The following is a 17099-nucleotide window of genomic DNA, read 5'->3' on the forward strand; positions in this document are numbered from 1 at the left end:
CAGTGGGCTGGTTTCAGTCATTATGCAAATGTTCTGTTTATAAGATTGGGGAAACCTGCAGTCAGCTGAGACTGAAGAACTTTTTGGAGATTTACTTTCCTGGATGATTGAGAATGCATCAAGACACCAGCCACTATGTTTTCACAATTTAAACTGACTAGAATAATACACCTTGTGTCAGGAAAACAATATCACTTTGTGTACAGTAGCAATTTGATATCATTAGAATTGGTAGTATTTCAAGCACCAATGGTACCTTAACTCCAGTCTTTTATGAGTAGTTCATGTGCACCCAGTTCTGTTTACAGCATCAGACCTAGATGAACGTGGGGGCGGACTGTGGCTAGAAACCCTGTGGGTGCAGTCCTGTCAGCAGTAGATCTCACCGCCAGCCACAGATCTCACTGGGGGATATTGCAGAAGGTTCTATGATTTTCTCCCACAAATACAGATCATTCTTCTTCTGACAAATGTATAAAAAGCCCTGAAACCATGAGAACTGTTTGCCAGAACATTATCAATGTTACAGCCTTCTTTATGAGGAACTAAAGGAGCAATCAGCTTCCTGTGTGCTCACCGATCCTGCAGCACCCACGCCCTCTGCCTTTTAACGATGCTTAAGTAAACATAAACAGCACTGTATAGTTTTATGGTCTTAATCAATCAACAAAGACTATTTTGGACTCTGGGGATTGCAGCTCTGCTTTTTCCCAAGTACGGTCACCAACATGTCCCTAAAACTTCACACAGATCCCACCGCTATAGGTTGAACCTGAATCCCTCAACAAAACATCACATTTTATGTTATATAATTTTCTTTTTTCTTTTCATGTCTGATTACCTTTTTTCCATACTTGGAACTGTCTGGATTCCTTTTTTAACTGCTAATAAGTCTATGAAAACATATCGTAAAACATAAAATGCTGCCAGAGTGAAATGCTATGTCTTGTGGCAAGAGACAAAAATAAAAAACTAAATATTATATGACAGGTAAAGTAAACTGAGAGTGACAGTGTGTGAAATCAGAGCCAAAGATGTTTGAGTTTTGATCTGCTTACTCATCTGTTTCAGCAGTGATTGTTTGAAAGAGTATTGATAGATCTTTGGCTATCAAATAAAATGTCAGACTTTTAGCTTGCCATGTTTTAGTGCTCAGACTTTAGATACTACAAGTCCGAGTCTATAAATGTGACAGTGTCCCGCATATGTTACAAGCTCAAGAAACATTTGTCAGAGAGTCACTAACCTCCTTTGGGGAACAAAGGCATCTGACCTTTTCCATCTATTTCTAGGAAGCGCGGTAGTGACGGATGCATCCATGCAAGCTTTTGACAGTGTTTGTGTTGGCAGCTAGTTAGTCAGCTGCATCTGTTTCCGCTCTGCTCTTTAGTCATCGCTGATGTTTCTTGGTGGTGCACTCTTTACATGCAGATTCTTTAAAACAACCCAGTCATTCCAAGAAGGGATGGAAGAAAAATGAAGTAAATATATAAACTAATATGTTTTCTGAGACTTTGTTTTTCAGTGCTGTTTGTCTTTGACTGTTTCTGTTACATAATTGCAGACACTTTTTTTGGGTGGTCGGTGGGGGTTGATTATTGGCCCTGAACTAAGGCCTTGAAAAACACATTTTTCCCCCTTTTGTTTTATATCAACTATATATCTATTTATATCTATATCTATATCTTTTTGGATTTATGCTCCAACTATTTGATAGGAAGGCGCTACAACCAAGCTAGCAGATATTTGAAACAATGCTTAGGCCCACAACAGGTTCCGTATGTATAACTTAAAAAAGAAAAACCAAAATGACAATTTAAAGACAGATGTTTCCTCTTTTATAAGAGATACAGAACACTAGAAAGAGTACTTGCCTTATCTCCATTCAGAGCATCATGGATTTCACTGTTCAGAAAATCTGTACACGTTTAGATATTTACATGTATAAATAAATACATCTTCAGGAATTGTGTGCATATATATTTTTATGTGATTGACTCCAAAACGTACATGCAAGCTACATCCAATAATGCATTGTCAGCACCATTAAAGCCCTTATTGATTTTAATTTTGTTTAATTTTTTTCTATGATGCTGATTGATGACTTCTCACTCTTCAGGTTATGACACCAGACTGGCTAATCTGTGCCATCATGAATCCTTGTCATTTCTCTTTAAACCTGAAAGGAATCTTTGTCAATTTGGTGGTCCGATGCATTTCATAATAACACATTTAGAAATTCAGATAAGCTGAAAAAGTAGAAAATATATCACGCCTGATGTCCAGATCGGCACAATTTTTAGTTTTTCTTTTTTCTTTTGTGATATATTTGAATTTTTGGGAACAATAAGGACTTATAAATGCTGATTATATAATTATATTTCTGTTGGTTATTACATAAATCAAGAGTAAATATCATCACACTCAACGATTGCTACATTTAACTAAATGCATATATCAAGGACACTTCAACATTACACACCAACACCAAATCCAACATTACATCTCATTGTAGCATAGTCTTGTGTAAGTTGGTGAATACTCTTAAGGATAGAAGAGTGACAAATAACTTGTGATTGAAAGTATAAAATGTAGTCTGAAACAGGAAAGTACATATAAGGTTGGCTTTATCAACTGATATTGCATATATTTTTGAATTTGTAATGCTGCTATAAATGTTGCTAACATTACACTTTGATTTTAGGATTTAACTGTGTGCTCCATTCTTTATCATAAGATCATTCTCATTAGCCACTTGAGGGATTGTCTAGTGCTGAAAACATGCAAGATCAGTTTCCCATGTTTTTCAAAAGTAAATTTACACTAAAAGCAGATCTGGACCTTTTTATTGACTTGGCTTGCATACATACAGTACAGCTTTGGTGTTGTGACATGGGAAAAAGATCTTTCTTTGTATGAAACCACTGTTCTGTTTACTTCTATTTATGAGATTCCCTCCTACTTGATTTTCCCATCTTAGCAACTTGCACTTAAGTGGTAGACAAGGAGCTCCACCACTTAGCCAACTAGCCAGCACTGTCCTCAAGGATGGCTCACACAGGATACATTACAACCAAAAGGTTGGGTGTAGTGAAAATCCATATTTTTATATCTATGTGAGGGTGAGATAACAGACCAGAACCAAAATAGAAAATAGGTTATGTGATAAATATTAGTCATGCATTGATAGTACTCCACTATGTGAGATATTCTTTTATTAAAAAGACAAAGTATTTGGTCCATGCTACAAATTATTCAGGCAATCAACTGATTCAAAACAACCAACTGTTTTACTGCCGTTCCACTTTAATTTCCCTTTGTTTTACCTTTTAAAAAGTCATTTGCTCTACTTTCCATGCAATAAGGTCTTAAGGGGGGGAAATCACAAAACACTTCACATATCACAGTCACATCTTTCTGGATAAAACTTTAATGTCTTCTAAAATGATTTAACATTGTTGTACATTTAAGGTGAATCTTGAGGTTTTTTAATAAAAGCAAAACTGCAAAATGTTTTTCATCGTCTTATCTTAAACTTGTGACTTGGTTTACAGTTTTTCTTTCTTTTGAAAACACTCACTATGTAACCACTGAGCGGTAGGGAAACTTGAAACAGGCACTACTCCATTTCAAAGTAAAAGCTGTGTCTTGTCACTTTTGCTTTCAAGGCAAACAGTCTATGTTTCCGGTATGGGTCACACTGTTCAGAGTTTCACAACTGCATAATGAGTAATTGGTGAGTGTTTGAGGCCAAGTCGGCGCCATGCATGTATTCATGTTGGAACCGCAGCAATATACTATTGACCAAAGATATGGAAGGAGGTTATTGGTGCAGCAATTTATAGCTCTTTGCAACTAATGTCATTTAGCAACGGAAAGCAATACCAATGCGTGTGGTTAGATTTTAGTGACTAGGCCTTAGCAATCGATTTAATAATGACTGTTAGCAACCTCCAGCAACTTCTTTGTACAACTACAGTAGGGGAATACTCATTTTTCTCCAGTTACTCAGCTTTATAGATTTGGAATGCCTTAGTTTTTCAGACCAAATGGAGCAGGTCAGAGACAATAAACTTCTCATCTTCTTCCTCCATCTCTTTTACTTTTTCATGCTACCACCATGTGTCAAAAGTGCATGGTAAACAATGGGGCCCAGCTTACACATAATGATAAATCTGTCTGACAAAGTTCCAACACTGTGATGCAAGTAGTAAGTATATGTTAGGTTATGTTTATAAGGGATTTTTTCAAAAGAATGATTTTCAAATCCCAAACTGAAGAACTAACTTTCTGACCTAGTTAAAGATTTGTCTGGTTTCCATAGAGATTACTTTTACATGTTTTGATATAGATTTAGTGTGTATATTGGTGTGTGTTGGTGCATCCCTGTACTTTTTTCAAAGGAAATTTTGATTTACATTTGAGGTCATGCTAGGAAACCATCAAGTTTAAGAGTCCAAATTTAGGAACGTGCGTGTGTGTGCGGGGGTGGGTGGGTGGAAAGGTGGGGCTATTTCAAAAGGCATTTTTTTCACTTTAGCTGAATTCAAAATGTAATTTTGAAATGTAATATCTATGACATTCACAATTTGGATTTTGGAAAACAAAAGTCTTCCAGATTATAGTTTGCACACACACACACACAGTAGTTTATTATAAATATTTAATCGAAATTCTTCATTAGTTTTCTTTTTTTCAAACCATCTAGCTACTGTTTAAAATCTCCCCACCTACCCACCCCTGCCCTAGCTACTCAATTTAGTTGACCAGGAGCTCCTGGTACTGCTCAGACCGGAGGAAACGGCCAAAGGAGTCTTTCTCCATGAGGGCATAGATCCTCTTCTGGGCCAGGTCAAAGGTTGAAGGGGAAAGCTCCACCAAGTTCCTCAGGGTCACATCCTTGGTGAAGTGGTCAATATTGACCTGTTAGAGAGATTTAAGACAAAAAACCAAAATTCTCTCAGAAGCAAGTAAAACTAGGATAAATAAGAGAAGTTGATATAAAATACGGGTGAAAATACGAGTAATATTTTAATATGTTAGCACTAACAGGCAGGCATCTGTTTCTATCTAGTCTAACCTCTCATGCAAATATGTTTGCCAAGACGGTAACAGCAATAACCTGAAATTTTACACTTAAATGTGATGTCACAGAGGCTACAGTCTTTGTTATTTCTAATTTTATAAGGTCATTCTGATCAAAAAGGTAGATCTTATGAAATAAAAACAAGTATTTCTAAAACTTGTTCACTCAAAACTCACTTGGAAGACTCAGTCATGGTTTTCTCCATGTTAGTTACGGAGTGTACCAATGGTGATAAAAGCAACAGATAAATGATTCTTCTTTCTCTTTGTTGCAAAAGAGAAGAATTACCACTGTTCCAAATGCTGGATTGATTCTCAGTTTTAAAAAGTTTGGTTATAGAAGGCTGATGAATATTATGCTTTTGTTTCTAAATAATGCAATTTGAATTCTGCCTCTAACCAATTTTATATATATTATATACAGCTCTCTGTGGAGTGATTGCTAATCTAGGGTGCTATGTGTTTTGGTTGTCATTCTCCTGCTTTTTGTTTTTTAACTTTTCTTTTATTATTACTAGTTACTTAATCATTCTTAGCCTGGTTTGATGGATTTTCCTTAAGTGGCCCAAACACGCAAAGATTAAAATATGCAAAAAAGTTGTGCAGTTGTACCAATGCTGCAAATATTTGTACATTAAGGCTGTTCTGAGTCAAATTTAACCTGTATCTATTTAGATCCACCAGTATGCCTCAAATTGTGGCAAACAATGTTCTTAGTCAGTCTTGAAACTGTGAACCTGTGGACTGTGGAAGGCAGGCAGAGCACAGAAAACCCACACAGGCGGGGGAGAAGTTACAAACACAGAAACGACCCAGCCGAGTTTAAAACCAGGAAACTTCTTGCTGTTTTGGGATAGCACTATTAACTCCACCATGCTGCCTATATCATTATTAAGTATAAAATAATGTTAATATAAAATGATATAATTTAACGTAATGAATTATATTAATAATTGAAGGTTGTAGCGATGGTACTTTGGCATTGTGAAATCAAAAACAAATTCACTCTCAACTTAGGATACAGGATTAATGAGTCATTTAATAATGTCAGATAAACTATTTTTACATTCCAAACAGATCTGTGCTTTGGAATTCAGCATAGACAGTCATTATGGAAATCTTGTCCTGGGTCAGTTTGACCTGGAACATACTGTGAACACATGAAATACTTAGAGTATGGAGAGTGTTAAAGTAAGAGGTCAAGCATCAGTTTCCACTTTGTGAAACAAGCAATGTATGATTAATTTGAAGATTAACTATCTATCATCTTTATGAGGCTGAGCTGATGAAAGAGTAGGGATAGGGAAGTGACATGAGTGCCTGACCTCTCTGGGTCCCTCAGACTGGATAAAGTCTTCGTAGATCTTCTTTGCCTTGGCAGCCATCTTCGCTGGGTTCTTGGTCTTCTTGAAATCCTCACAGGCCATCCAGAACTCGATGTTCTCATCACTGAACTCAGACTGCAGGAAGCTACGGAAGGCAGACAGACCATCTGATAGAGGGAGACACGACAGAGAAGGTCATGAACTGATATGTTATAGGATACAGACTCACAGGTTGTTATCAAAATCTCTCTCCTGGTATGCACTTCACTGAGGAAATATGTTGGCAATTGTAAGCTTCAGTTAAGTTACAGTGACAGTCTAAGTCAAACTAAACATGATTTGAGTATATCCGTTACACTTCAAACATGGCTCAAGAATATGGGTAATGTCATATTCCCGCAAAGACTACAAAGTTAAAACTGGAAATGAACACCATACAAAACGCATCTTATTTTGAAATGGGTTCCAAGTTTGTCACTTAATGAAGAGACTTTCAATTTACTAACGATACAGAGGAGTCAGCTGTTAAGGTGAAATGTCAGAACAGTACAAAAGGATCTCTGCAAATCACAGTATTATATCATCAACCACTGTGCTTATTAACAGCTTTTGTCTACAAAAAGGGACTAATTAGAGAATAGCTTACATACAGCAATGTAGAAAGAAAGGGACTTACATGTGCTATAATGTATCATTTCTTTTTATTTGATGACTGTACGTAAAAAAACAAACAAACAAAAAATAAATAAATTAAAGGAACAGAAAGTCATTCTAGCAATGGTGACATTGATAAGGAACACTGATAACAAAAACAAAGAAAAAAACTCAACATGGGTTGTTCTGAGTCCACCATTAATATAACTTGTGAGAAAACTGTTTGCGTCCAATGAAAAAATAAAGACTTCTGTTTTTATTCAGTTTGCAGGGCTCTAGAGTGCGACCAATTTGGTCACAAATGCGACCAAATTTTTCAGTGGTGCGACTAAAAACAAAATATTTGGTTGCACCTGTGCGACCAACTGTTCGGGTAGCAAAAAAACCCCCCAAAAAACTGCAACCTTCCCTGTGGTCAACAACAGACACACATTTTGCCCCTATCGTGGACTAAACCAATCAGAGATAGTCAGGGGCGGGATTTCTCTGATTGGCCGTGGTCCAGTTGAAAGTGCAGGTGGCAGTGGGAGGTGAGTAGCTTGAATAAAGCGATATCAATTAATTAAATCCTGAATCGACTTTTAAATATAACTGTGTTTTGCCAGAAACGCCAGATTCTCAGATTAAAGCTCACAAAACCATTTCAACAACAACCAAACAGCAGATGAGAGCAGGTACACGGATTCCACACAAAGACGTAAACACAGACCCGACGCATCAGAATCAACTTTGTCTTTCTCGGCTTTCTCACCCGACGGCCCGTAGACGGACACGCTGTCGGAGCTTAGCGGTTCTGATGCGTCCGGTCCGCGCTGTGATTATGTCTTTTTTGCGCTGATTCTGAGCTGCAGGTTTTGTCTCTCTCCAACCAAAATTCACTGAGCCAGCAGCAAAAGAAGCAGCAAACTGCGCTTCACATTTGATCAATGTCGTCATGAATTTTGCTGTTTTGCTTCCACGACTATTAAAATCACACTTCATGCACAGCTAGCACTCTCTCTATCTCTCTCTGTACTTCAAGAACAGTTTCCCGTCTCCAATCTCTGTTTTCTGTATTATTCATTCGCTTATTACCCACCAGTCTACTGTTGTTTACAGCGCTGTCGGCTGCTGTCTTTTTCTTTTCTTTTTCTTTTTTTCACTTGAATGACCTCCGACAAGAAAGCCTATTTTTTCTGTTGTTCAATACTGAAGTAATTTGAACTTTATATGCAGAACATTGTAGAATATTTTTAAGGTTATCTGCTATAAAAAGCCAGACCAGGAAAATCAGCTTCATGTTTTTCTGTGTTTTATTCTCAGTTACTTTCACACAAAGGCATCTGCTGTGATGTTCACAATTCTGATGAAGTCAGTACTGATAAATGATCAGAATTATAATATTTCTGACTGTCTGAGGCTAAATTGAATCGAATCGGGACTTTGAAAACCGGAATCGAATGGATTATAGAAATCAGTGATGATACCCAGCCCTAGTGAGCAGCCTAGGCACGACAGAAGTGGATGTAGCTGTAATAGGAAAAGAACTATTGCTAACTTTTCTTTTAAGTTAAGGCCTGATCCTTCTGAAATTCATAGCCAGTGCTCTGACACGGTGTCATCAATCTTTGAAAGCTGAAAAAGCACAGTGTATCCAGAAAAACACATTATATTATATAAATTATTATAAAATTTGTGTGCGCCTAACTTTTTAAAGTTAGGCGTACCGGTACGCCCATGGCAAAAAGTTAGTCTAGAGCCCTGAAGTTTGTTATGGATGGCAGCCAAGACTTAGGAAAAGCTAATAATTTGGATTGTAGAGGAGAAACTCCTCCATTCCCAAGCAGCAATGTTTCGTGCTAAAAAATGTAGCCACTTAGGTTGTCTCTAAGAGCACATCCTCTCTAAAGTGACAGGATCTACTTATCAGCTCTTTAATGCTCTTTCATTTAAAAATGCTAAAATCCATGTGCAAACCCAGACACAGTCGGCAGTAATGACAGACTCTACTCTTGCAGAACAACACTCCTTGTCAAACAGTAGAAACTGTTTCCGAACAACTCAATGAGCACAAGAAATGGTTCAAAAGGAGTGTTGACTCAGCCTCTAGATTTTCCAAAGACTAATCCCACTGCATATTAACTGAAATAAGTCTGATCCACAAAGGCCCCAACCTTCAGCCCACAAGGCCCAAAGGATCTATTGCCAGAGTCCCAGAGTCATGGTTTTATGTATGAAAGACTGTTTTTTTGTTAATTTTCACTAAACTTGGGGAATCAAATGCAGGACAGAGATCCAAATGTTTAAGCTCACAATAGCACGTTTTTAGCTGATTCTGGTCTCTGTGGCTAATTTCCCACTAGACTGCTTTTGCAGAGCTGGGCTAAATTTTATGAAGGCTTAAAAAGACTTGTTAATACTTGAGAGCCTGTTGCTGCTCGCATATTAATGCCAAGTGACAGGTGTGTGCTGACTAGCTGTCTGCTGATTACTTCCTCACCCAAGTCACTGAACTGGACCTTTCAACCATGTTTGTGATGTTGGTGTCTTTTGTATGATTTTTCCCAAATTATTGTTATGTGACACATAAGTCTGTGGATGCAGCTTGTGCTAACTTTGCACACCTCCCCCTTGTCCAAATATGGACACTTCTGGCTCCCCCTGCAAAAAGCTGGCAGTGACATAAAACTAAGTCAGTGCTTCAAGGCTGTTTTTCTCAATGCAGTGGGTGATGTCACAGAGGCTATGTCAGTCTTTTGTATAATGTCTGTGGTTACTCCTCTACTTTCTGTTACCACACTCCAGGGAGAGGGTGACAACCATGCCGTCTTTTAGAAAAGGTCAGGCATTTTTCATGAATTAAATCCTAAACCCCCCACCACCCCCCACCAACCCCTCAATAACTGACCACTGTTGCTGTTTTTTTTTAGAAAAATATCAGTCCACCTATACTTTTCTAACTGCTACCTGTTTTCCATTTGTCATATGTCTGTTTTTCCCCTCCTGACTAAAACCATAATTAAAGCATTACATAGCAGACACCTCAGTTTCAAAAGCCTTTATTTGACAAATGAAACTGCCAATGTTACACATTCCATGTCTAAATAGGACTTTACATGATTAAGAAGCTGACAGAATTAATGTAAACTGTGCCTAGATTACAATGCATTTCTGTTGTTACTGATTAAAAGCGGATGGATGGTGTATGTTATTTAGTGGGGCTTTACCTCATACCTTTAAAAAAAAAAATCCACAAACAATTTAAAAAAAGCCCCCACAACTTTATAAACATTTAGACAACTACCTTTCAGGAATGTCAAAAAGTAACAAATTGATTATTTATGGACAAATATAAAAGCACTTTGGTTATCACAAAATAATTATCCAAACTAAAGCTTGATAAAACAGCCACTCATTTCCCCGAAGGCCATTGTAGCTCAACACAATGCCTGCAAAAGGTCCCATTGTCTATACAGGCATATGCTGCAAATGATAAGCTTTCTGCTGCGGCCTCAGGCCTTTATCTTCAATCTAAATGGCTAGCTTGATTAAAAATAGCTCAGAGTCCTAATCAAGTTGTTGCTTTTTCTTTTTTTGTCTTTTTTGGAACGAGTACAAGGGCACACAAAAAGCAAAGCGCACATGCACAGGCACAAGTTTGTAAATGAGAGCTGCAGCGACCAAAGAACACAGCCTCGTGTTTAGTGTTTGTGTATCTGCCTTTGACTCGATACTCATGAAATTAGTTTTATTAAGCTCCAGTGAACCTTCTTGCTGATAGCAAGTGAATTATTCAGCAACACGTTTAAAAACAAAACCCCTAAAAATGAAATTACTGTAATTTAAACCAAAATACTATGCCACCAATTAAACCCTTTTTATGTCAAGTGTAATCTTTTTTTCCTTTTTTACAGGTAGTTATGCATTATGTATTTTCTTCATAATATTGACTGTTGTGCGAGGGCGTTGGTGGTGGGGTTGTGGGGGGCAGAGTGTATCTCTGTGCATGAGAGAAAATAATTCATTTACAATCCCAGGGGACTTAACAAGGAAAAGCCATAAAGACTAATGTTAATGCAAAATATCATGTAGATAAATAATCACGGTGTGACAGTTTGCGGCAACTGTGCAATAAATCAGTGCTGCTGGAATCACTTAGACTGCTCCCTAGAGATGTAACCAAAACACCCATAACCTTCCTGGGCTGGTATACACATTTATTCAAGCATACAAACACTGGAGGAACGTACATCTCTCTGCCCCAGACGGTGCTGAAGGAGCCACTTAGAAAGGTTCATTGCCACTCCACTGAGCTCGGTAGAGGAAATGGTTCTCTGTTCACGTATCAGCAACATCTGTATCTAGGGTTTGTTTTAATGCGCAGGGGCCACCTAAGTGACTTATTAGCTGGGGAGTTTACACGTAGTACTAAATACCGCTAACCATTAGAGTTAATCATCAGTCTTGCAGGCTCTCAGGCTTTCTGTTCACTTTGCGAGGTAAACAGCCGAGCCAGAAATTGAGTGTTTGCTGCGCATAGTGACTGTAAATATTCCTTTCCCTTCTTCTTACATTTTTCAGCATCTATGCCAAAAACTCTCTTTATATAACTCTGTCCCCTGCAAACTATTTCATTATGTGTATTATGTGTTTTTTTTGGATAGATATATAATTAGATAAATGCATTTTATCCCCTTTTTAAAGATTTAAAGATGTTATATAAAGGTTTTTTTATTCATATTTCACCAAGCTCCTGCTACCCATAGTGTACTGTAAACCCATGCAGAGTGAGCACATAATATTGGATGAGATAAAGATCAAAACCTTATCGTCACCATCTCTCTTATCCAATTAAAACACCATGGCCACATGTAGGTCTTAAGCACACACGTTTGCTGTCATGGAAACCAAAGCCTGCTAGCTGTACTGTTTCTGTTTAAACTGTCTTGCAGACAGACACCAGACCTCAAAGAAGGCATGTTTTCACCCTTTGACACTGATTAAAGTTAAACTACAATGATAGCTCTTACATAATGGAAATGACAGCTTTGGACAGAAGAAAATAATGATGTTCTTCAGGCTTCTCTATGAGTACAACAAAGCAAATTCACTGTGTGGTGCACGTAAAAGGGTAACTTTACTTGGAAAATGTTCAATTTTGGGATTTCAGAAAGCAGAATTGTTGGTGTGCATTTCTGGCTTTGCTGTTACATAAACTGAAAGACGTGTGAGGTCCAATATCAAGAAGCAACAACTTTCTTTTTTTTTTTTTTGAAAAAACACTTTAGAGACCAAACACTTTTTAGTAACAGCCACATCCACCTATTCATGCGGTGCTTTACTTAACACCCTTTCTATCTGCCACACACACATTTATAAGGAGACGTCAGGGGCACTACTTGAACATGTGTACTGGAGGAGACCTTCCAATCCACTCCAACTTCTCGAGCCACAGATGTCACATAAAAAAATAAAACTCAGCCTTTTACAAAAAATAGGCAACAACAAGAAACGCAACAAAACGTTCAGCTTGAGCTTTCTGGTTAAGAAAGTGTAAGTGTGAGAAATAGAGAGGGTTGACTTACAGCTGTTGTTCAGGACCCGGTCCAGACTCTCACGCCATTGAGAAGCCTCTTCAGGAGCAGGCCTGTGTGCACAAAAACACCTCTTTTCAGTCAGGAGGAAAAACAGTGTAAAACTTACCTCAGGAGCTAAGAAGGCTTTCTTTACGGTCTTTAGCTGCCATGTTGTTAGTGCTTGAAGCTTACAATTTAAACTGCAAAAAAACAGTTATTAAGGTAAACTTATGGTACAAAACTGCTTCCCGCACAATGCAGAGACTGCTAAGTGGCAGTAAAGGTAAAATGTATGTATTTATTAATAATCAGGAAACATTTCAGCCTTCTCACTGAATAACTGTACAGACACCTTTGTACATGAGTGCTGATCCAACCCAAAACAATCCTTGACTTTGAGAAATCTCACTCAGACTCTTTTTTTAAAGCAGCCGGTTAGACGTAGATCGTTGTTGATCAACACAGGTGTTAATAATCACAATAATTAAGGCTCAGACCTAAAAAAAAATGCTTCTTTAATTCTTTAGTGTTTGCCTTGTTTTCCTTTGAAAATGGTTGGGGAAAATAAAAATGACTGTCAACAGACACCAAGTAAACCTCTGATGAACTGTTGCCAGACAGCTTCAGAAAACAGGCTATAAATATTCAAACACATTGTATTGTACTGTATTGTCCTTGTCTGAAAAAAGCCAGATGAAAGCTTTTGAACTGAGTTTGCACTATAAGATTTCACATTTCTGCAGAGGAAAAATAGACTGTCTATGTCTGAATCTTTCCCCGTCATTTCCACTGAGCTCCAACTTTAAACTCATTCAAAGTGGACTTTTATTAAAGAAATTGGACAAAGAAGTCAGATTGTGAAACAATGCTGCCTTCCAGTCACCTTTTTAGGGAGCATTTCCAAAGCAGCCTGCTTTTTTTTATGGGGGAAAAATAGTTGGAATAGCTAGTGAGTGACACCCAATCTGTATCTTTAAAAAAAAACAAAGGAAAAAAAGTGTGCTTCAGAAAAAATGAGGGTTAAGAATAAATAATAAGAATTCAAACCAAAGCTTACGGAATAACGAAACATAAATTCGATTTTCTCGATGATATAAGAAAAAAAATGGAGTTCTGACAGCTCAGGCAGGAGAGCTGCTGCGACTGCTGTCAGCCAAACTAAACAAAAAGGTCAAAGGAGCTGCAAGACAAATTTATAATAAATAAACCCAAATAAAGCTTCAGCCACAGCCACATAAACCTTCCTCAAAGCTACACTGTGGCTGGTTTTTAGGTGGTAAAAAAAAAAAAAATCATCATGCTTTTACTGACACAAGTCAAGGTCTTTCTAGTCTAGTTATGCTACAATTTATTTAAAACATTTTCCATTATGTTAAAAACAAACATTAAAGGCAAAAGTTTCCCTTACAACACCAAAAGTCTAGGTGTACAGTAACAGAAGACAAATAAACACAAAAAACCGGCATAATTTAGCATCTCATACATATTTTTCCACTACCACAGTCTGTTCAAGGCAATGCATTTGAAATCTCAAGCTTTGTACCGTCACACTCCCAACGTCTGAGCCCACTCAATGTCTGGGGAGGTTTTACTTGATCTCCACATCTTGTACCTGCTTGGGGCTCTGTTCTCCCGCTTTACCATCAATTATCTGGTTAACAGATAATCAGGAAAATACTACCCACATCACAGACATTCAGCCCTCGGAGGGAAAAACACTCACTTCTGGAGCTTCTCCGGTTTCTTTTCAGTCTTCTCAGGGTAGGGGATGATGAGGTCGATGGCATTTTCCGGCTTCTGCAGTAAGACTCCTAATTTCGACTTGATCTCCTTAGCCCTGAATGACAGAAAGAAGAACGGGACAACAACGCGTTAACATCTAACAGTCCGGTCCAGATGCTTATCAAATTGTGACACTGTGATAAGTGTCATCCTCTAACCAGAGTAGTATATTTGAACAGGACACTGACATTACACTCACAAGTAAAAATCTGCTTTAACAATCAGTGTAACACAGCTTCAGAAATAAAGCTGCTAAAACTGTTAAAAAAAAATAAGTCAGGAACAAAACCTAAAATCCAGGTCTTGTTTTTATTTTAGTATTTACCACACTTTTTTTTTCTCTTTCTCTCATTAAGCAACATGCCTGACCTCCTTCAGTGTTTGAATGCTTAAGCAATACACTATTCATCTGTAAAACAATAAAAGCTTTAAAACAAGTCATGTACATTATTCTCTGTGTCAAAAAGCCTGTTTAAAAATAATTTATAGGAGGCAGAAAATAGACCACAAAAGTAAAAACTCATAAAGTGAACTTCTTTTTGCTTTAAAGTGCTTTCCAGTGCATACTGTTAACTTTAATGGCACAGAACTCCCACAAACAGGTTACAAAGCTTAGTCAAACTTTGCGGGCTCCAAACCACATCACAGCAACACACTATTAAGATGTAAGCAATGATTCAGTACTCACCTTTCGAGGCAGGTTTGGGGTAAAGCGGCTAATCCTTTGCACATTTTCCAGTGCTTTCAATTGCAGTAAAGAACAAATTCAGTTTTCCTGTTAACCCACAGTCACTCCAGGGTTCCTTTTCCTTTCTGACTCTGCCTTTCAGCACATAGGGAGTTTTATACAGACGCCTTTTGGGCTGCGGGCCAACAGCTAAGCCAATCAGACTGGAATGTGTACTGCACGGGTAGCCTGGCTGAGGAAGGGTGGGTTTTCAGATGTGAATGGCTCTTTGCTTTGAGGTTTTAATTAACTGGTCCAGATACAGAAAGGAACATTAGATTTCACTGATTTAAAGTTTATGTAACAGGGATCTGAAGGTGCTAATCACGGTGTGGTTCCCATCTTGTCAGTGTGTTTATTTTATTTGCAGTGATGCATTTGAAAACAGTTCTTCTGGATTTTGTATTTATAGTTCCTGTTATATTTGTTAGTACCAATTTGTTTTCTGATCCTATTTACAGGATGTTTTTTTTTTTACCATTTTACACATTTCTTTTAATCTGACACATGAGCGTGGCTAAGAGTGAATGTGTTTACAGTTCAATTGAGTTCTTTTTGTATATCACAAGTCACAATAACAGTCTGCTCAAGGTGCTTTATGTTTGAAAAACCCCCACAATAATACACTATGCTATTGTTTAAAACTATAAAACTATAATGTATAACTTAACTGCGACTGAAGTTTGATGCTAAGTATGAGCTAATGTTTAACTTGTTTTGTTCCAGTTAATTGTGTCAGCTGTGTATACATAGACTTTTTTTAAAAAAGTCACTTTATTTGGCTTTTCCCCGCCCAATGTACTGAGCAAAGAAGAAAGAAAAAAGGCAAATGTACACATTAGTTATAAAGGTATTTTTTGATTCATGTCGGGCTATTGGGCTAATTTTGATTACAAACAAAAATCTGCAAAACTGTTGTTATTTTTAACCAAATTGAACTTTTCAATTTATTGAGTATTAATAGTTTAAAGCCATTTATATGGATATCTGAAACCCCAATCTGGGACTTTTGTAGGCTTGACTTGCTGTCACCAGAAACTCTAAATTGAAGAAGCTAAAAGAGAGCCTTCATCAATTTTCATCTTTTGACTGACATATTCCAAGTTCCAAAGTCTGTAATTCTAACTTCTAGTATGGTAGTTCTGTCCCCACTGCTCCATATTATAGCTTACCCTGCGACTCAACATTTTTAATTACAGATCATTTGCTCATTTTGTTTATTGTTGTTTTATGTCACACAACTGACTGTGCTGTCTAAATTACAACCGACCAACTGCGTCTCCTAAAAATTGCATATATACATAACGGCAATAAATTGTTTACCCAGTTACATTTACTGGGCAATGTACATCTATTTGCTGCCTGGGTTAAGCTGCGCCTCATTAATTATCTGCATCAGAGTAGACATGGTGGCTGAAATGCATGACTCATGTACATAGCAATCAACTCTCTCACTTGAGAGCAAGATTTACATCCTGGCTCGAAGACACCCGTACTTTGGCAGATGCTGTGCTGCTTTCTGCAGAAGTATGAACTCAGCTTTAACCAGATTTGACCAGAAATTTGATCAGAGATAATGCTTCTCTGAAAGAAATTATGACCACTAAAAAATCCTGTATCTGACTTGCACATAATGCAAATGCAGTAGCCAGTTTTCTGGCTGAATATTCCTCTGATTATTTATAAATATATAAGAATAAATGCTCACAGTGCCACATGTGCTCACTCTCTGCAGATTCACTGCAGAAATACATGCAGTTTTGAAAAATAGGCACTTAAGTTAAGGTTAGAAAGGTTAGTGGGGTTTACTTAAAGGTAAGCATGCCATCCGTCTTTTTTTATACACTAAGTATAACTTGGTCATAATTATTGTTTTCCTCAAAATCAATTTAGCTGTAAATGTTATTTTCACAAGGCTGCATTGGACTGGGAGACGGTGACAGTTTTCTCTAATCTTGTACATTCCACTGA

General features: G+C 37.5%; 1 protein-coding gene across 1 annotated transcript; it reads right to left on the bottom strand.

Annotated features, from left to right (window-relative positions):
- Positions 1 to 1821: 1821 nt before the first annotated feature.
- Positions 1822 to 15238, bottom strand: rgs5a (regulator of G protein signaling 5a). Its single transcript, XM_026147391.1, has 5 exons — positions 15090 to 15238; positions 14343 to 14456; positions 12629 to 12690; positions 6411 to 6577; positions 1822 to 4923 (listed from the first exon to the last, which is right to left on the bottom strand). Exons 1-5 carry the CDS (start codon positions 15131 to 15133, stop codon positions 4759 to 4761), a joined length of 552 nt encoding a protein of 183 aa, XP_026003176.1. The 5' UTR covers positions 15134 to 15238; the 3' UTR covers positions 1822 to 4758.
- Positions 15239 to 17099: the final 1861 nt, after the last annotated feature.

This window comes from Astatotilapia calliptera, chromosome 17 (assembly GCF_900246225.1).
Source record: "Astatotilapia calliptera chromosome 17, fAstCal1.2, whole genome shotgun sequence".
NCBI classification, from domain to species: Eukaryota; Metazoa; Chordata; class Actinopteri; order Cichliformes; family Cichlidae; genus Astatotilapia; species Astatotilapia calliptera.